This window comes from Vanrija pseudolonga, chromosome 2 (assembly GCF_020906515.1).
Source record: "Vanrija pseudolonga chromosome 2, complete sequence".
NCBI classification, from domain to species: domain Eukaryota; kingdom Fungi; phylum Basidiomycota; class Tremellomycetes; order Trichosporonales; family Trichosporonaceae; genus Vanrija; species Vanrija pseudolonga.
Window position 1 is genome coordinate 972327 of NC_085850.1, and position 19241 is coordinate 991567.

The 19241-nt window shown below is 62.6% G+C and overlaps 7 protein-coding genes across 7 annotated transcripts; 4 read left to right on the top strand and 3 right to left on the bottom strand.

Annotated features, from left to right (window-relative positions):
* Window positions 1-2396: 2396 nt before the first annotated feature.
* Window positions 2397-6121, top strand: dsk1 (Protein kinase dsk1). Its single transcript, XM_062768654.1, has 4 exons — window positions 2397-3089; window positions 3522-3760; window positions 3802-5077; window positions 5132-6121. Exons 1-4 carry the CDS (start codon window positions 3075-3077, stop codon window positions 5642-5644), a joined length of 2043 nt encoding a protein of 680 aa, XP_062624638.1. The 5' UTR covers window positions 2397-3074; the 3' UTR covers window positions 5645-6121.
* Window positions 6122-6381: 260 nt separating this feature from the next.
* CNI00690 (Very-long-chain 3-oxoacyl-CoA reductase) lies at window positions 6382-7886 on the bottom strand. The gene is made up of 4 exons (XM_062768655.1): window positions 7805-7886; window positions 7596-7714; window positions 7334-7499; window positions 6382-7247 (listed from the first exon to the last, which is right to left on the bottom strand). Exons 1-4 carry the CDS (start codon window positions 7878-7880, stop codon window positions 6514-6516), a joined length of 1095 nt encoding a protein of 364 aa, XP_062624639.1. The 5' UTR covers window positions 7881-7886; the 3' UTR covers window positions 6382-6513.
* Window positions 7887-8074: 188 nt separating this feature from the next.
* wsp1 (Wiskott-Aldrich syndrome 1) lies at window positions 8075-11369 on the bottom strand. The gene is made up of 10 exons (XM_062768656.1): window positions 11154-11369; window positions 11021-11108; window positions 10869-10958; window positions 10745-10829; window positions 10600-10694; window positions 9691-10546; window positions 9547-9640; window positions 8609-8992; window positions 8439-8559; window positions 8075-8357 (listed from the first exon to the last, which is right to left on the bottom strand). Exons 1-10 carry the CDS (start codon window positions 11285-11287, stop codon window positions 8229-8231), a joined length of 2076 nt encoding a protein of 691 aa, XP_062624640.1. The 5' UTR covers window positions 11288-11369; the 3' UTR covers window positions 8075-8228.
* A 428-nt stretch (window positions 11370-11797) lies between these two features.
* On the top strand, window positions 11798-13625 carry TUN (UDP-glycosyltransferase TURAN). The gene is made up of 7 exons (XM_062768657.1): window positions 11798-12094; window positions 12133-12323; window positions 12364-12512; window positions 12557-12646; window positions 12684-12756; window positions 12794-13369; window positions 13409-13625. The coding sequence occupies exons 1-7, from the start codon at window positions 11836-11838 to the stop codon at window positions 13598-13600; spliced, it is 1530 nt and encodes a 509-aa protein (XP_062624641.1). The 5' UTR covers window positions 11798-11835; the 3' UTR covers window positions 13601-13625.
* A 103-nt stretch (window positions 13626-13728) lies between these two features.
* Window positions 13729-15445, bottom strand: LOC62_02G002154 (uncharacterized protein; the record flags this gene model as incomplete). The annotated part of the gene is made up of 2 exons (XM_062768658.1): window positions 15242-15445; window positions 13729-15196 (listed from the first exon to the last, which is right to left on the bottom strand). The coding sequence occupies exons 1-2, from the start codon at window positions 15355-15357 to the stop codon at window positions 13729-13731; spliced, it is 1584 nt and encodes a 527-aa protein (XP_062624642.1). The 5' UTR covers window positions 15358-15445.
* Window positions 15446-15890: 445 nt separating this feature from the next.
* Window positions 15891-17925, top strand: POLR3C (DNA-directed RNA polymerase III subunit RPC3). The gene is made up of 5 exons (XM_062768659.1): window positions 15891-16030; window positions 16075-16326; window positions 16373-16463; window positions 16501-17393; window positions 17438-17925. Exons 1-5 carry the CDS (start codon window positions 15947-15949, stop codon window positions 17870-17872), a joined length of 1755 nt encoding a protein of 584 aa, XP_062624643.1. The 5' UTR covers window positions 15891-15946; the 3' UTR covers window positions 17873-17925.
* Window positions 17926-18311: 386 nt separating this feature from the next.
* Window positions 18312-19094, top strand: LOC62_02G002156 (uncharacterized protein; the record flags this gene model as incomplete). Its single annotated transcript, XM_062768660.1, has 3 exons — window positions 18312-18709; window positions 18743-18813; window positions 18853-19094. 3 exons carry the CDS (start codon window positions 18312-18314, stop codon window positions 19092-19094), a joined length of 711 nt encoding a protein of 236 aa, XP_062624644.1.
* Window positions 19095-19241: the final 147 nt, after the last annotated feature.

Below are 19241 nucleotides of genomic sequence, written 5' to 3' on the forward strand. Positions count from 1 at the left end.
TCGCCGGAACATGACTGCAGACTGCTCTCGACACACTGCCGAGCTCTCTGCATGGCTCGGTATAGCCCACCGTCCGCGACGGCATATCACGCCGCACCGTCGGCCAGCACCACACCACTTCCACCCACTCAGCTCCACGTTCAGCTCGGTCACGGCACTCGCTCGTCGCACACTTCACGACAGGCCAGCACGTACCACAAGCAGCCTTATCACAAGGCCATGTCCCGGCCGGCGCCATGCCAGCGCCCGCTGTCACGCGACACCTTGACGATGTTACAACTCGGCCATGCCGCCTTATCGCAGAGCCAGAAGGCCGAGAAAGACTACCCTTCCCGCGACGACGCCCGCGCGGTCGTGTGCGTGCAACTGGGCGACTCACGGCCTTATCGCGTTGTGTGTAGATCGTCCAGGCCCAGGTCAGGCCAAGGGCGCGGCGGAATGGTACCTTCTGCCTGCTGCTGCTGCGTTGTAGTGTTGTTACTCGCGGAATGGAATGTCCATCTGCATGATGTTACCATGTGAGCGGGCCGGCGGGGGTGGAATGCTGCGTCCCGCCACGCGAGCGTGCACCTGCGGGCCCCGGTGCTGGGCAGTCTTGCTACCACGGGCCGAAATGCTCGCCGCACGGCTATCGCGTAGACTAGAGCGAGCGAGCGAGCATGCCAAGCCTGCCTCACTGTCCGCGTTGTTGGTGCGTGCCACACGAGTGCCACGCAGCGGCAGGCTTGGCTGGCCGCTCCGATCCTCCGCACAGTCGGAGCGAGCGGCAGCGCGCGGCGCGCGGCATGCGGCGCACGCCGCCAGGACGCCGACGACGCCGTCTCTGTTGTTCGTTGTTGCTGTTCGGCCTCGTCGCGCCGGTCGGGCACCGGAACAAAGTGCCACGTCTTATCTTCGCATTGTCGGAAGCAGACGCGGGTTGAATACGCCGTGTTGCGTGGGTGGTGGGTGTGTCGTCGCCACCGCGCCACCCTCACAACCGTGGGAACGGCTGCCCACCTCATGTCGCGTCGGGACTGCAGTACGCGTCGTCGGGGGCAATATATGCTGCTCGTTGGCACTGGTCGCGATCATCGTGTCTTGTATGTGCCAAGTGCACAGGTGGCAGGTGTTGGTGGGTATCTACCCCGGCCCCGAGTGATAAGGCTGTGTGCCACTGCGTGCTGCCTTGTTGCATCCCGGCGCGCCGTCAGCATGGATGACTCGCCACTGACAGCGCCGCGCCGCCACTATGACGCTGGTGTCGACGCAGCCGCAGCTCCAGGTCATCACTCACTCCCTACCCCAGACCTGATCGCCACACCCCAAGGCACGTCGCCATGACACGCACTGTCCATCCGGCCGGCTCTTGGCGGCAGGCAGGCGGGGTGGGTTGTGGAGCCCAGCAACGAGTGGCAGATGATGCAAGTACATGGCAACCAAACCAACGTGTGAGCGCGTCGTCGTCGTCGTCGTCGACTGACCGCGTCGAGCGAGCAAGCAAGCATCATGTCCTGCTGTGTCTGTGCGTCGCTGCTGCACCACGCCGCCGGCCGATGACAACCCCCGACAGGTGCCGACTATGCGCCGACCGGACGTTGAACGAGGCACCGTGTATACAGCGTCGTCGGTGGACGGACACCAACCTGCGCTCTCTCACTGGTGGTTCCCCCCCCCCCCCTCGTGCCCCTGGCCCTGCTGCCCCTTAGGGGTTGGCTGTGGCCGATGGCCCAAATACCAGGATATTATTGGTGGATGAAATCTTTGTCCTGGTGGGCAGGGGGACCAGTAGATTTCACGGATTTCAGGTGCATGGCTCGTCGAGCTTCGAGGGTGTGTGTGCACTGTTGTGTGCGTGCAACAGAGTGGCCTTGTAGGCGCTGCTTCTGTGCATGGAGCCCTGCTTTGCCCTGCCAGTCTGTCGCGTATACTGCCTGCTTTGCTCCTGAATGACCCTCGAGACCCATCTAGGATCCAAGGTTGCGGCTGCAGCCGCGTCGTCCAATCCAGTGGCTGCCAGTTGCTGATTGCAACAAGGTGTAAGCATCAGCAGCACGACACGACGCGCACGACACTGTTTGCTTGACCCTCGGTGCCGCCCTTCTGGAACGAGCCGAGCCGTGAACCCTCAGTCGCTCGCTCAAAGCCGACTCGCTGGTCGCTGTGCTGCTGAGGCGCGTCCCGTCGTCAAACGGCGACCACCGGTGCGTAGGCCGACAAACGACCGAAACCACTGCGAGTTTTGGAAAGTGACGACGGCTTGCCATTCCCGCTCCGAGCCGCTAGCTACTGCTGGCTGGTGCTTACCGTGTCTGCTTCTGTCCCCCCGCCGCCGCCCCCCCGCCCCGCCTTATCGTGCCTCTCACTCCTGCTATTGCACCCAACCCCCCCTCTCATACCCCCCCCTACCCCCCAATCGTCGTCGCCGCCGCCGCAGCCGTTGACACAACCGAAGCGAACCCTCACTCTGCCCACGACAGCCGCCCGCCCAGGTTACTGCATACGATCTAGACCCTCACATCTTCTCTACTCTGCCCAACTGCATATCGCTAGTTTGTTAAACGTGTCGTCTGATCTGCAAGGTGCGGCCTTTCAACGGTGGTTAAGGAATTAATCTCTCCGGGGCCGACTGCTTTGAAACGCACACAACTTCTTTCAACCTCTCTACTCGCTTGGCCTACTTGGCTGCTGGCTACTTGCCTGCTACTACCGTTCGACCAACTGCCAACTGCATAATCGCCCGAGACGAGTTGCAAGGTTGCCCATAGGTCATCCCTCTCTCCCTCTCGTCCCCTTGCCCCCGCCGCCCCTGGACATCCAACCCACAATTACACACCACACACACTACCTACTACTGCTATTGCACTGCACCCAACCCCGACTACTTGCACCACCCACAACCCACCACCCACCACCCCACCTAACTTGCACTACTCGCCGTCAACACCCATCAAGCGCTCCAACAAGTGCATTAACTCGTATCAATCAACACTATCACCATCCTCCTCGCGTGCCTGCTTCTCTTCTCTGCACTCGACACGCAGACATCGTCGCATCCCTAATCCGCATTCCCCCTCAAGGTCCGACCGCCCCCAATGGCCGCCGCAGAGGTAAGTCGCTCGATATCATTGCTTGATACAACCCCACCCCGCGTCTCGCGCGCGCCCGACTGCCGAGCGAGCGACCCCCCTTGACCTTGCCCCCCTCACCTACCCACCTCCGCCTTTGTTGCGCCGCTAGCACCATCATCTGGCCCACACTCGTTGCCCACAATGGCCGCATTTGGAGTGAGACGAGTGTGGAGGTCTCGCTTCGGGAGACGCCGCTCGTGTGAACAGCGCCGTCAACGGCTGCGCAGCGTTCCCATCCACTCGCCACTCCCTCAACGGTGACTAGTCGCCTTGTCCCTGCAGCGTCCACGCCGCCGAGAACATTGTCCTTTGACCGTCATACTGCCGCGGTACAGCCGCAACCCCCTCCTTTCCCAGGCGACCCCCACCCCGTCATCGGTCTGCTTGTGCCAGTGCTAACGCGTCTTCTAGGGCTCCACTGTGCCCCCGCTGGCAATGCCTTCGCAGCAATCTCAGCCATCAGCTTCCACTGGCCCGTCGTCGGTCGCAACCTCCGTCTTGACCGAGGATGAGGAGGACCTCGAAGACTATCGCCCGGGTGGATACCACCCAATCAACATTGGTGACGAGTTCAACAGCGGACGGTATCTCATTGTCAGAAAGCTTGGATGGGGTCACTTCTCCACCGTTTGGCTGGCAAGGGATAACAAGTGAGTTGTCAGCAATCACAACACGCGTGCTGACTGGGTAGTACTAGCCGTCACGTCGCCCTCAAGGTCGTCAAGTCGGACGGACACTACACTGAGACTGCACTCGACGAGATTCAGCTGCTCAAGGCAGTCACCACGGCGTCCACGTCGCATCCCGGCAGGTCACATGTCGTCGGCCTTGTCGACGACTTTCGTCATGACGGTCCCAACGGATCTCATGTGTGCATGGTGTTCGAGGTCCTGGGCGAGAATCTCCTCGGCCTGATCAAGCGATACCAACACAGAGGCGTGCCCACACACATTGTGCGCCAGATTGCGAAGCAGATTCTCCTTGGTCTCGATTACCTCCACACGGAATGTCGCATCATCCACACAGACCTCAAGCCCGAAAACGTTCTGATCTGCATTGACGACGTCGAGTCGGTCGTCGCCGCAGAGCTTGCGTCATGTCCTGCCGCCGTGCCAACCAAGCTCGTCGGCGTGCCCCCAAGTCAAGGAAGAATGGGTAACCAGACTCCTCGAAAGGAGAGCATGTTCATCGTCGGTTCGCAGCCCCTGCCCAGTCCGAGCTCGAGCTATTCCAGCAGCCCCATGCTTGACAAGTATGGTTTCGGCATGAGCAAGATCTCGGGCGCCCAGCTTGGTGGCAAGAGTGCACCAGCTGCCCCAGAAGCTTCTTCATCGAACGCTACCGCGCAGAGGTCGGCGACTGCCGACGCAATCGGAGATGGACTAGGCAACGTTAAATTGGGCGAGAGCGATCTGACCTGGGAGAAGACCAAGCCACCAGCTGTCGTTCCAAAGCCAAAAGGGCCGTCGCTTTTGTCTCAGCAGATGAATCAGCCACCAGCCGAGGTTCCAGCAACAGCACCAGCTGCCGCGGCCGGCCCGTCAACATCGACGACTGGTACCCCGGCGCACACCGTTATCTCCACACCAGCCACGACCCCCGACGTTGCCAAGGGCGATGGCATTGCCGCCAAGGCCGGGGCTTCGCCGACAAAGCACATTCCAAAGGGGTTGACCTCGCCTCAACAGCACCATCTGAACAACCTGCAGGACAATGATGCCCACCTGATCCCACCTGGAGAGCAGATTGCCCCAGCCGCCGGCGACCCTACGACCCTTCCACCCCCTTTCCCCTATGACCCCAAGAGCCTCGAGCGCATCACTGTCAAGATTGCCGACCTCGGCAACGCATGTTGGGTCGACCACCACTTTACCAATGACATTCAGACCCGCCAGTACCGTTGCCCAGAGATTATCCTCGGTACACGGTGGGGCCCGAGTGTGGACATTTGGAGTGCTGCGTGCTTGGTGAGCCTGCCCTCGCCACAGGTCTAGATGGCAGTGTACTGACCTACCTACCAGATCTTCGAGTTGTTAACCGGCGACTACTTGTTCGACCCTCAGCCAGGAAACAAGTACGACAAGGACGACGATCACATCGCTCAGATCATGGAGCTGCTTGGCGAGATGCCAAAGTCTCTGGCACTGTCTGGCAAGTACAGCCACGACATGTTCAACCGCCGAGGCGAGCTTCGCCACATAGTCCGTCTCCGATTCTGGCCTATGCTCTCGGTCCTCAAGGAGAAGTACCTCATGGAGGCTGAGGAGGCCGAGCTCCTCACCTCGTTCCTCCTACCCATGCTCCACTACTACCCCGACAGCCGCGCGACTGCCGCCGAACTGGTCAAGCACCCGTGGCTCGAGGGCGTTGTCGTCCAGGGCGACCTCGAGATTGCTCAGCAGCTCCACGAGCGCGAGGTGGAGCGATTGCGAAACCAGGAGAACAATGGCAACGCACGACCACCAGTACCGCTCGAGGACATTATCAACCTCGGCCCGCCCGTCGCCGGCATGGTCGGCATGGGACGCATCTGAGTCGTGTGCGCAGGCGCAGACGACCACCACCACCACCACCTAGACTACGACAACGACGAACGATTTTGGGAGGAGCGGCAAGACGAGACGACATGGGTAGTAGTATCAACGACGACAGCAATCAGTTGTGCAGTAGATCCATCGAAGAGGGACAGCAGCAGTATCAACCGCAAGTGTGAATGATGACGACATTGAGCAAGTAAAGCCGGCGGGTTGTACGAGGTCATGGCGAGCTCGTCTGGTGCCTGCGCCTATCCAATAATTCAGCATGGTCCGCCGGTTCAGCAGCTTATCTATCTGGAGAGGGGTCAGCCGGGCCTGATAAGATGGCTCGGCGGATGCCTCGGCAGCGACGCGCGGTGTTGCGGCTATCAACGACACGACGCGACGTGAGACGCCATTCCGCGCCATTAGCACGACCGACCCATCCATCCCCATCCCATCCATCCGCCACCAACACCACCACCACCACCACCCACCCACCCACACGCACATTGACACCGGTCGAGATATACCTCGTTTGCCGTTATTTTCTATTTTCTACCTTTTCCTTCCTGATAGAGTGGGCCGTATGTACGGTTATTGAACAACGAGGTGTGGCATGGAAGGTGCGGGGTGTGTTGCAAGGTAGGCGGTGGGAGCGGAAGGAGTGGGCAACGGCAGTAGTCCGCAATCGACGACGGGCGCCGACACGAAGGTACACAGAGCACGAGGGCACGCGGTATAGACGAACTGATGCATCTACAGTATGGAAGTGGGCTAAGGGGCAGGGTGTGTAGAGGGCATAGGGTGTATGTGAAGGCGGCGGTGGTGTGTCAAACTTGTAGCGGCGCGTGGCAATGGCTGGCCACTCGGTCGTCACTGCCTTCTTACTCCTGCTTGCCAATCTTCTCCGCCTCGCGCGCCTTCTTCCTGAGGGCACGCTTACGGATGTCCTTGTGCATAGAGAGGATGACTCCGACGCCGATAGCCTCGGACGTGCTGCCAAACAGGCCGACAAAGTAGTCGAGGAGCGCGTGGGACGGGTACGGCGTCGAGTCGTAGGGGCGGCCCTGTGCGCCGCGCGCGAGGCCGATCGAGCCAAGCGTCGACGAGACGAACGCCTTCGCAGTCGGAACCGTGATGCTCGCGCGGCGGATCTTGCTCATGTTGGACACGACGAAGGCGGGGAAGACCATGCGGAAGTAGACGCCCTGGGGCTCGACCTCGGTCGCGACGGCCGTGTTCCACGTCTGCAGGCCGCCCTTGGTGCACGAGTAGGCAGCGAGCAGGGCCGAGGGGATGCGGCCCGACAGCGAGCCAATGTTGAGCACGAGCGACTTGGGCGCGCCGGGCTTGTTGGAGCGCGCGACGAGCTGCGGGAGGATGGCGCGCGTGAGCTGCAGCGTCCAAGAGATGTTGGTCTGCACAATCGCGTCAATCTCGGCCGGGTCCGTCTCGGCAAACGCGACGGGCATCTCGTGGCTCGCGCCAACGTTGTTGATGAGCACGCCGACGTCGACCGACGAGGCGGCCGCGGCGATGCGGGCCACCGACGCGTGGAGCGACGCCGCGTCGGCAGCGTCGGCAGTGACGGTCTTGGTGGGGACCTTGTACTTGGCCTCTGTGAGCGAGCGAGCGTCAGCGAGCGAGCGAGCGCGAGTGCGTGCTGGTGGGGAGGAGCCCGGCCAGACACCACGCGGCACGTACCAATCTCCTTGGCGAGCTCGTCGAGCGCGCTCTGGCGGCGTCCGACAAGAATAAGCCCAAAGCCCTTGCCGGCGAGCTGGCGCGCAAACTCGAGGCCGATCCCGGCGGTACAGCCGGTGACGATCGCGTACGTGGTATTGCGGTTCTTGTGCTTGAACTTGGAGAGCTGTGGCCGTCAGCGAGCGCAGCGAGCTGGCGGCGGCAGCGTGGGCAGATGGCAGATGGGCCCAGAGCCAAGCCAAGCCACAACACGCCCACTCACCGACACGCCCGGCACGATGGTCAGCTCGGCGAGCAGCTTGACCCAGCCGAAGACATAGCGCAGGAGCACGGCCGCGCCGAAGGCCGCGAAGATGAGCGTCGGGAGGGGGACGTCGAGGACTGCGCGGGGGTGGGGTTAGTGATCCGAACTGAACAGAGCGACAAGCAGGCGATGGCTCGCTCGCTGCGCTCGCTCACAGCCGCACTCACCAATGTCGTGCCCGAACAGCTTGTATACCTTGTGCGTGGCCTGCGGGCCGACGTGGATGGAGTCCGAGGCGCCCATTTTGCGTGAGTCAATGAAGGAGAGTGAGACGTGAGAATCAGGCGGAGCACAATTGACGTCGACGACACGGCGGCGCGGGTCGCGCGCGCGCGGCTGCTGATTTCGTCGTGACGCCGCGCGAGGTCATCATCCGCCGCCTCCACGTGGGGCGGCCCTGTCTTCCGCTGCTGCCGCTGAGAAAGCGGGGCCCGGGGTGTTCAAGACGGGATACATGCATACAATGAATGGTGTGCTAATGAGGGTGTGGCGGGGCGTGCATATGCGCATACAGCGCTCGCTGCCTGGCGGGCGGGGAGGAGGGTGGGGGACATGCAGCGTGGTCGGCGACGACGCTCGCTCGCTCGCTCGCTACGCGTCCCGGTCGGCGCTGCCGGACCCCGACGCCGCCGTCGACGCCGACACGAGGTTGGTGCCCCCGTCTGCGCCGAGCTGGCGGGAGCGTAGTAGCCCGAGGACGAGGGACATGCCTTTACGCGCCTGGGCGTGTTAGTTGGCGATGCTTGCTTGCTCGCTGCCGCTGGCGCCGTCGTTGCCGGCCGCCCGCCACTCCGCACTCACCAGCTCCGTGTTGCCCTCAAACTTGCCCACGCCGTAGCTCTCGATCTTGTTCCTGATCATCGACGACCACCGCCCGCCGAACTGCGAGCGCACTTCGGCCGTGGTATGGTGCAATGTCGAGCTGGAGCGTCAGCGCCGCCGCACCCTCCTTTCCCGTCGCCTTCACTTACCCGTCCGCCCCCGCACACAGCTCGCCCCCCTCGATAACGTGCATAAACTTCTTGAAGCTCAGGTTGCCCTGGCGCACGCGCAGCCGCGGCTGGGTGTGGAACGCGTCGGTGGCCGTCTCCGTTCCCCAGCCCGGGGGGTCGACGACGCTCTCTTCCAGCACCCAGGCGTCGAGGCCGCGCCCGCCCGACGCAGCCGCAGACGGCAGCCACTTGCTCGCCCAGGCCGGCACGAGGCCACGCTTGAGGATCAACCGCGTCGTTTTCACCCTGCCTGTTTCTGGGTCGACGGTGCGCTCTAGCACGTCGACGCTGAGGACGTGCCGCGCGAACGGGTTCGGGTAGCGCAGGAAAAAGGCCAGCAGCGGGGTTGGGGGCGGTTCGGGGCTGCGAGTGGGTTAGTGGAGCTCGGGGAACTCCAGGGAGAGCACAGCTCGTCTACCCACTACGTGTGCGTCTTGCTGTAGAAGCGGACCATGGTGGCTTGCTGTGGTAAAGGGAGGAGGGGGTCGAGGTGTGTTGATCCAGCCGGGAGGAAGGAGGTGGCGGAGGCGGCGATGGAGCCTGGCGTGAGGTGCGCGTGCAGTCGGCCTTTGACTCTAGTCTTCTTCAACCCTGTGATGAAGTGTCTTGCTCCTGGTTGTTACTGTCGTCGTCGTCGTTGTTGTTGTTGTTGTGTCGTTGCTCGTCATCCACTGACTGCACCACACAGTCATTCCCACTCTAAATGTCTGGATGAATCGGCCATCGGCCAACAACGGCTATGATCATTTTGCTTCCGTCGCCGCGGCGGCCTCCTTCCAATCCACTCGCAGGCAATGTATCCCATACGTCATTTACAAGCAATCGTCGTCTCGACGTCGACAGAGACACTGGCAAAGCCAACGAAGACACAGAGACACAGTCTGCCCATCTACACCACATTCCCCACCTAGTCCCACTCGTCGTCACTCTCCTCGTCATCATCAGAGTCTCCAAGATCACCCTTGCGTCGAGCCAGAGCCGCAGCGAGCGATGAGGCAAGGTCGCCACCGCCTGGGACGTGTCAGCGTGATGATCCCAAGCAAGTTCGATACCACACTTACCACCACTGTCAGCAGCCGCAGCCGCAGCGACCGCGGTACCGCCAACGGCAGCACCGGCGAGACCGGCAGCCGCAGGCGAGATGTGCTTCTCGCTGTCGTCGACCTTGCGCAGCTTGTGCACACCCTGGCCCTGGATCGAGGCGAGCAGTGCCGAGCGGCCGCCGGCATCTCCACCGGCGGGAGGACCAGGAGCAGGAGGAGGGGGAGGGGCAGGAGGGGCGTGACCGCTCGGGGGAGGCGGCGGGGGAGGGGGAGGGGGACCACCCTGGCGCGGTCCCGGCGGCGGCGGAGGTGGTGGTGGGGGAGGAGCACCAGCGTTCGGTCGGGGAGGGGCTGGTGGTGGAGGAGGCGGGGGAGGAGGAGCTGCCTGCGCAGGGGCACGGGGAGGGGGAGGTGCAGGCGGAGCGGGCGGAGGAGGCGGAGCACTCTGGCGCTGGGCCGGTGGAGGTGGTGGCTGGTTGCGCGCTGGTGGTGGAGGTGGAGTGTTGCGAGCCGGTGCAGGCGGTGGAGGGGGCGGCGCCGGGGCAGGGGCGGCCTCCTCGTGAACAGTCCGGCGAGACGCAGGCGGCGCTGGTGGCTGCTTGCGGCGAGTCGTCGGAGGTGGAGGAGGCTGTCGTGCTGGCTTGGCTGCTGCCTCGGCCTCTGCCTTGTTTTGCGCAATGACCGCGTCGATACCGCCTTGCTGCGCAACGTAGTCGCGGATGAAGTCCTCATTGTTCTCGATATCCTTCTTGCTGATACCCTTCATGCTGAGCTGTTCGAGCAGCACCTGCCAGCTTGGGTCGACGCCGCTGGACGAGAAGCCCTTCTCGGCGTCGTAGCCCATGTGCGCGACGTGCTTGAACGAGCCGTCCTTCTGAGGGGGTGTCAGCTGAGGTCCACGAACCAGTTAAAGCTCAGCAAACCCACCGGCCCAGAGATGAGCGCCTTGTCGATCTTGCCCTTGAGGCGCTTGCCCCAAGACTGCTTGCCGCCGCCAGCTTCCTTGTCCTTGCTGACCTTGGCTGCGGGCGTCAGCTGCGGCCCCCTAGTTTCAACCACGGCGCCCACTTACTCGCATACTTGGATCTGTTGGCGACCTTCTTGTAGAACTCGTGGGCCTCGTCCTGGGCCGCGAATACGAAGGCGATTTGGGCGTCCTGGCATGGGTTAGCTGGACTTCGTGTGACAATACCCACGTCTCCGCCCCAGCTGTGGAACCACGGCTTGTCCTGGTTGTACTCAATCTCGTTGGGTAGCTCGTGTTCCCAGACGACTCCGCGGTTGCCCTGCAATGTTAACCTCGTGTTGTTGCCCGCTCCTCGGCGCCTCGGCGCATTGTCTCACTCACCTCGAGGTCGACGACACGGAACCACAGACCGCCCTTGGCCTTGTCCGCGAGGAACACTAGGGCTCCGGTGGCCCCGCCGTACTTCCATCTGCCATGTCAGCTGGGTACTCTCGACCAAAGCTAGGGTACCCACGATGAAGAGCCCGGCTTTGCTGTGTAAATACGTGCTACGGCGACGGTGATGATCTTGTTGGTGGAACCCGAGGTGGGAACCGCGCTCTTGACCTTGCTCTTGTCGTCTGACGAGAGTGTGCTTGACGAGCCCATGATGGCTGGGTGCAAGCGGGTTGGGTCGGGGGGCGAGTTGTTGGTGTTGTGACGGTGTGAAGATGTGTGATGGATGGATGGGCGACGACGAGGAATGGGAGGGGGGGAGTGATGGGATGGAGGGGCCAGGTCGCAGCACTCCGTTGTCCAAGCGGCATCCGTTGGCGCAGCACAGCACTGTCGGCGTCGTCTCAGCAAACGACGCTCACCCAGCGTTGACGTAATGCGGGGATAAGGGGCGGCAGTGGCATTTTTCTAATCCAATTAGAGTTGATCGTGACTCACTCTAATTGTGATTACACTTGCGGCAGTGGACGGCTCCATCCGGACCGGGGCCCTGCCCTGCCTTGCCCTCGCTCGATTGAACCGTGCAACGTCGCGCGCCCCGTGAACGCCAGCCAGGCGCCATCAATCTTGGCTCGCATGACCTCATTCCCGGGCAAAGTATCCCCCCCCGCCCCCATTTTCCATCCCGAAAGCCTTCGCATCTCACTCACACACACACTCTCTCTCTTGTCAACACTTCTACACCGACACAGTTTCCAGCAATGGAAAACGCCATATTCAAGGGGGACAACAACCCCAACGCAATCCCAGTATGGGGCGTGTTCGCCATCTTTGCAGCGCTCATCGTCCCCCCCATGACACTCTTTGTCCTCTTTGCCCACCGCATCGAGACGCGCCCGAGCAGGCATCGCACAGCCACCCTCCTCGTCCTCGGCGACATTGGAAGGAGCCCGCGTATGATGTACCACGCCGAGAGCTTGGCCAAGGCCGGCTGGGACACCTATGTCATCGGATATGGCGGTGGGTTGAGGGCCTTGGTTGGTGGACTGACCCAGCAGACACCACCCCGATCCCAGCACTGCTCGAGACGCCTCTGGTCCATCTGCTCCACTTGGCCAACCCACCAAAGCCGCTCCTTGCGCTGCCTTGGATCTTGAGAGCCCCTATTCGTATCGTCTACCAAGTCATCTCGGTCATCTACCTCGCCATCTTCAAGGTCCCGTGCAACACCCAGATCCTTCTGGTCCAGGTAGGTGTTACATGGGTCTCTCGCACCTGCTGACGTCCAGAACCCACCCTCTATCCCCACCCTGCTCCTCGCTCAGCTTATTTGTGGTACAACGCGCTCAAGGCTCATCATCGACTGGCACAACACGGGCTACTCGATCCTTGCCATGCGGCTTGGTGAGAAGTCGCCCTTGGTCCGCATCGCCAAGTGGTACGTCGGCTACCAGTACCCGTGGCATTACTGATTCTCTGCAGGTTCGAGCGCACTTTCGGCCAGGACGCATACTGCCACCTCTTCGTCACACGTGCGCTGGAAGAGTTCCTTGTCAAGGAGTGGCACCTTCGGTAGGTCCGTCACCGTGGCCATGGCTCACACGACCAGCGGCCGCACTGCTGTCCTGCATGACCGCCCACCAGCGCAGTTCCGCCGCACCGAGATGATCAACCGCTTAGAGGTAGGTGTCTCGTGGCTCTCCGTCCTCACCTGTGCAGCTGTTCAAGCGCATCACTCCCGAGGTCCAGCCGCCTCTTCCCGACTTCATCAATACCAAGGATATCAAGAAGACTGCCTTCACCGAGCTGACGCCCTCGGGCACCGTCGAACTTCGCCCCGACCGCCCTGCCTTCCTCGTTTCATCTACGTCATGGACCGCTGACGAGGACTTCTCTTTGCTACTCAAGGCGCTGGACATCTACCAGAAGGCCAAGACGGCCGGCGCCAAGAAGCTCCCCGTCGTCGTCATGGTTATCACAGGCAAGGGCGCGCTCCGCAAACAGTTCGAAGCCGAGGTTGCCAAACGCGAAAACTCGGGCGCCTGGCCTGACGTCGTTGTTCGCTGCCAGTTCGTCTCAGCCAAGGACTACCCCATCCTCCTGGGCAGCACCGACCTCGGCGTCAGCATGCACCAGAGCAGCTCAGGCCGCGACCTGCCCATGAAGGTCGTCGACATGTTTGGCTGTGGTGTGCCTGTTCTCGCCCGTGGCTTCGCCTGTATCGACGAACTGGTCAAGGATGGACGCAACGGCCGCATCTTCAACACTGCCGAGGAGCTGGGCGAGCAACTGATCGTGGGTTAAAAGGCTGGGAATGCCGTTCTAACCCATCAGGACACGCTCGAGAACTTCCCCGAAGCCGACAAGCTCAACCACCTCTCGTCGTTCTTCGAGGCGGCGGCAAAGCCCAAGGCGGGGTCCAGGCTGAGCCGCTCCTCGCCCGACGGCGGCGAGACCGAGTGGTCGACGTGGGATCAAAACTGGGACGTTGTGATGAAGCGCAATGTCCTCGAGTTCAAAAAGTAGCCGGGTAGCCACATCTGTATAGGATCTAGGATGCACGTATTGCATGGCTGATTATGGCAGGGTATAGGGAACGGGCTAAGTGTCCTCCAATGCAGATTCTAATATGACCAAGATGCGAGCCTAAGGGCTCACTTTTGCTCCTCCTGCGCTGGCACCACGGCGGGGGCGGGGGCTGGTGCCTTCACTGGTGCCGCGTCTGGTGCAGGCTTTTGTGGCTCGCCAGCAGGCCTGATGGCGGGCTTGTCGGGCTCCCCGGCAGCCTTGCCGGCAGGCTTGTCTGGCCTGTCACCCTTGTTACCGGCCCTGTTGCCTGGCTTGTCGGCCTTGTTGCCAGTGTCGCTTCGTCTGGGTCTGTCGGCCTTGGGTCGGTCCGACTTGTCGCCCTTCCCACCGCCTCCGCTGGGCTTGTCGCCCCCCTTGTCGGCCTTGCTGCCCGGGCGCTGGTCACCCGCCTTGTCGGCCTTGCTGCCGGGCCTGCTCCGCTCAGGACGGTCGCCCTTGCCTCCTCTAGGCTTGTCGCTCTTGCCGGCGGGACTGTCGCCAGCCTTGCCATTGCTGCTGCCAGCCTTGTCGCCCGCCTTGTCGGCCACCTCGGCGGGCTTCTCCGCCGCAGGCTTCGCCGGCGCGGGCTTGTCCGCTTCCCTGGCCGCGCGCTCCGCCGCCACGATCTTATCGCTCGCTTGGTTCTGGAGGAGGAGGCTGCGAATGCCAGCCAGAGGGCCGCCCTCACGCACCCGGATCTCGCGGCGCACCCGGGGCTCGGGGGACGTGGGCTCGGCCGGCGCTGGCGTCGCGTCGAGGGCAGCAGGCTCGCTTCTCGGCGTCCGCGGCGAGCCGTTGCTCCCGGCACCGCCTCTTCCACCCCGCCCACCACGGCCACCACGCGGCGACGGCGCCGCGTCAATGGGCGGAGGGAAAGCGAGCCCGATCGGCCCCTTGCGTCCGCCTTGGATCGGGTGCGGGTTGGCCGGCGCGCGCGGCGCGTACGACGCGTACTCGCTCGTGCTGGACGACTGGCGCGACGACGGCCCTCTCGAACCTGGTCCGCCAGGACCGCCGATACCTCGGCCACGCGTCCACCGTGGTGAGGACGAGTCGGGGACGCGGTCTAGCAGGCGCTCGGAGCGGCGGGGTGTCGACGCCGTCGCGGCTGGGACGGGGGCAGGGGCCGGCACGGGCTCTGGCGGTGCTTGGTTCTTGTTCCACACCGACGTTGGCTTGGACGGCGACGTCGACGTTGATGGCTCTGCAGCTGCTTCAGGCGCGGCCGCTGGCTTCTCCGCCGGCTTGCCGCCTAGCGAAGGGAACGCCGCCTCGTCCTTGATGTCAATCTTGAGCTTGCCGAACGCGGCGACGGCCGCCTCCTCGTCGTCATCGTCCGACTCCGAGTCCCAGTTCTTGTGCTCGTGCTTCGGCTTGGCTGCTCGCTCGGCCTCTGCTGCCTCGGCCGCAGCGGCGAGGGTAGCGAGGTCGGCACGTCCACTGCCGGGGACGACGCCGCGTGCCGCCTCGGCCTCGCGCTGTCTGCGGGGCTTGAAAGCGCCGACGTCCTCCTGGGGCACATAGCCTGCGCGGATTTTCTGCTCCTTTCGAACGCTGTGTGTGGTGTGAGTACGCGCCGCAAAAGTCACGTCCACTCACGTCCCGTCCTTGCGCCGCGACGCGGGGATGACGCGCTCCAGAGTCTGCGGGTCGACTACGATGCCGCTCGCCGTCTTCTCGGGGTTGAGCGGCGGGAGGGAGGGTCCGTCCGACATTGTGGGCTGGGCGGCGATGGGGGATTTGATGGGGAGGGATGTGCACTGGGAGATGTCGGATGGAGAGGAAGCGAAGAGGTGGGCTGGCTGGACGGGATGGGCAATGACGAATATTGCGTGCGGCTTGGCCGAAATCGGCCTCCAACCAACAACACCCACCGCCCACCGCCCACACCCCACTTTTGTTTTGGTCAAGGTGTTGTGGTGGCATTGTCTGTGCACAACAACAACCCATGTGGGTCGAGTGGGTCAGACGAGGCAAAGGGGGGGACAAGGACAACACAAGGTAGAGGAATCATATGTCCCGCTCTGGATAGCATGCATTGTTGCAGTGGGCTTGTATTTGTGCACAACAAGGCATCCCCCACTCTCCATTAACCCTTGTCCTATAGGTTGTTCTAATGCCCGCCGCCACCAAGTTCTAATCTTTGTTCTAGTCACGTGATGAAATATTTGGCGGCGCGACTGCACACAAGGCCGCCCTTTGCAACAAGTTGATCTGCCTCGATCTGCTCTCCTTCTCCACTTGCGTCTGCATCTCGCCTCTCCACTCCTCGCGCGGCTCGCCCAGCCCACAGGCGACAGCGACATGGACGCAATCAACACGAACGGCAAGGATGCCGTCAGGCTGTGCGAGCACATTGTGCGCCACGCCTTCGGCGACGTTGTGGGAGTGAGTGCTTCTGGTTCTTGCTTCAAGCACCGCTAACAACCCAGCGCGTGGCGTCGACGCTCCTCAACCGCGGCCGCTGTACCGCCGCCACCGTGTACCGTCTCGCGGGCATCTCTCGCCAGACGGCCAACGCCGCGCTCCTCATCCTCATCCAGCACAACCTCGTCGGCTCGACCGGCGCGTCGCACCGCGACCTGCCCGAGGAGGACATGTACGAGTTTGACGTCTCCGAGTGTCTCCTCCGTCTGCGCTGGCCACGGATCCTTGCGCTCACGGAGCAGAACTATGGCGAAGAGGTGGGTGGCAACAGGCCAAAGCCGGCGGGTGTAGCTGACATTCCAGGCTCTCCTGGTCGTCCGCCAGCTGCTTCTCTACGGCAAGCTCACGACGCCCGAGGTCTTGACCGTTAGCAATGCAACTGTCGACAGGCAAAGTGGGTACAACACCTATTACAGTCGCTTACCCGCCAGAAACCCTGTCGTTGCGCAAGACCGTCGTCAAGTTGTTGCGGCGAGGCTACATTGAGCCCACCTGCGCTGAACTTTTGATCCTGCGCTCGGACCAGATTGACAGGCGGTACAAGGTGGGCAGAGTTGCACCGTCTTGGAATCTTACGAACTCGCCACAGGCGAAGCTCGCAGAAAAGTCTGCGTCAGCTGGCACGAAGCTGCACTCGGTCAACGTCCTGGCCGAGCTTAGGAGGACCGCAGCCCATGAGATTGACGAGGAGCGCAAGCAGTTCCGTGACCCCGCCTCGGCCCTTCGCCAGGTCACCAACAAGGTCGGCAAGAAGGGATCGTCTAGCGCGATGAAGACCAAGGAGAAGGTGGACGACTCGGACTTTGAGGTGCACGACCACATCCCACTCCGAGTCAACTATGACAAGTTCAACGTCTTGATCCGAAACGAGATGCTCATCAAGGCGGCAGAGGACCGCTGGAACGCTGCCGCGGCCGAGGTGCTGCGTGCGGTGCTTCAGGCCTCGATCGAACACCAGAAGGAGCCGAAGGAGCTGCGGACAGAAGAGGGCGTCGGTATCAACAAGATTGTCGACCAGATCCCGACCTCGCAGCACAAGCTGCTCATGGCAGGTATCACAGGAGTGGGCAGCAAGGGCATCCCCGAGATTGTGCGCCAGTACCTCGCCGTCATGTCTGGAGACGACCTGGCAACAGATCAGACGGGCTCACGATTCCTGTCGCACTCGGATCACTCCAGTCCCGTGTACTGGGTGCAGATTGAGAATATCTGCACGTCGCTCAAGGCGAGCTTGCTCATCGAGCTGGTGCGGGAACGGATCGACGACAAGGCAGCGCGTGTGCTGGCTGTCGTCGCGCGTGCTCGCTACGCTAGTGAAACCATGGTGAGTAGCTGACCACTCGAACTTAGCAGCAGCTAACCGCCCAGGTCCGCGACTGCGCCATGATTCCACTGCGCGAGGCACGGCACATTCTCTCAGAGCTGCAAAAGCTCTCGCTCATCGAGATCCAGGAGGTGCCAAAGACGGCTGCAAAGGGACGCAACATGTTCCCCGGCAGTGACTACCACCTCTGGGGTATCGACCTGCGCAAGGCGTACGGCTTCTTGCTGTCGGGCGTGTACAAGACGCTGGCGAACATTGTGCAGAGGCGATCACGCGAGATGGAGAAGCGAGCGGCGCTGCTGGCCAAGCTCGACCGACCCGACCTCCAGGGAGCGATTGAGCAGTACCTCAACGCCAAGGACCAGACCGACCTGGCCGAGCTCAACAACGCGACAACTATGCTGTCGCTGGCTGAGACGCGAACAGATCTCGTGGTCATGATGCTTCGAGATCTGCCCGGTGGTGTTCCGCCAAGGTAGGGTGGGAATACATCAGAAACTATAGACACCCATATGGCATTGATACTAGTTGCCTGATTGGGGACGGCCCGGGCTGTTCATCGCGCGCTCCACTCACGGCGGCGGCCATTCCTAGGTATCCCCGCATCAACGTAACCTGAGTGAAGGTGACGACCGTTACATACGAGCAGGAGTACTGACGTGCTGACTCGTCGTCGACGTGCTGGCGCTAGCCCGTTATTGACCGCCGGAAGCGGTGAACACCGCGATCGCGAACATGGTTAACAAGCTAATGGCCCGCCCTCCCCACACCGCTGTTCCAGCGCTCCAGTGCCTGGTGCCAGTATGCAAAGTGAGACACTGCCAATGCCAAGACTTGTGGCATCCGCGACTGTGGCAGCATAAATACGAGCGAGCACGACGACGAACGTGTCGCGCGCCTCCCTCAGCTCCTCCCACCATGCTCCTCCTTCTCCCGCTCCTCCTCGCCACCACAGCCCTCGCGCAAAGCGTCGCCCCGAGCCCGACAAGCTCACTCGCGCCGTGGCGTACCCCCGGCGCCCACTCCGTCCCGGGCACGTCCATCACGTTCCCCAAGGCAGGCGACTACTGGGTCGCGAACGGCACCGGCGTGGTCAGCTGGGCGTGGGACGGCGCGTTCCACACCGCTGCGGCGAGCCACAAGATCCGCCTCGCGCACGTCAACACGTCCACCGACGCGGCCAAGTGGGTGCTGATCAACACGTGGAACGTGCTCGTCCCCTCCGACGCGCTGGGGAAATACAGCTCGGCGTACACTGAGATCGGGAAGCCGTTCGTCAACACCGACCCGATTGCGTTGCTCGGGATCAGTAACAAGTGCGTTGGGCGCTGGCGCCACTGACACCGCAGGACGCTCAAGGCGGCCCCGGGGCAGGGGTACTACCTCGTCTGGGAGACGGACAACGAGGGCACGCAGAACTGTGAGTGGGCGTGGGAGTGGTAGGTACTGACGCCGCCAGCGACCGTCGCGATTTCTGAGCTGTTTGAGATCAAGCCTGCTGGCACCGAGGAGAAGCTGCCGTCCGGGTGGCAGAAGGGCTTCGGGCGCGAGCACTACGGCGGCTCAGCGACGGGCAGCGCCGGCGCTGGCCTCTTCCCGTCCAGCAGCACGAAGCCGAGCGCCAAGCCGAGCGGCGCGCCGGCGGTCGCTGTTCCCCTGCTTGTCGTGCTGCTTGGTGCGGCCGTGGCACTCGTGTTCTAAGTCCCGTAGCGTGCCAAAGTGGCGGTGGCCCCAGCTGGACGCGTATGCACTCTCCCCGCCGATGCATGACCGCCTCGTACAAATAACGCGATGCATGCCAAGCTGCGGCCACGACCGCCCGTCACCGCTACGCTGCATGTAACGGTT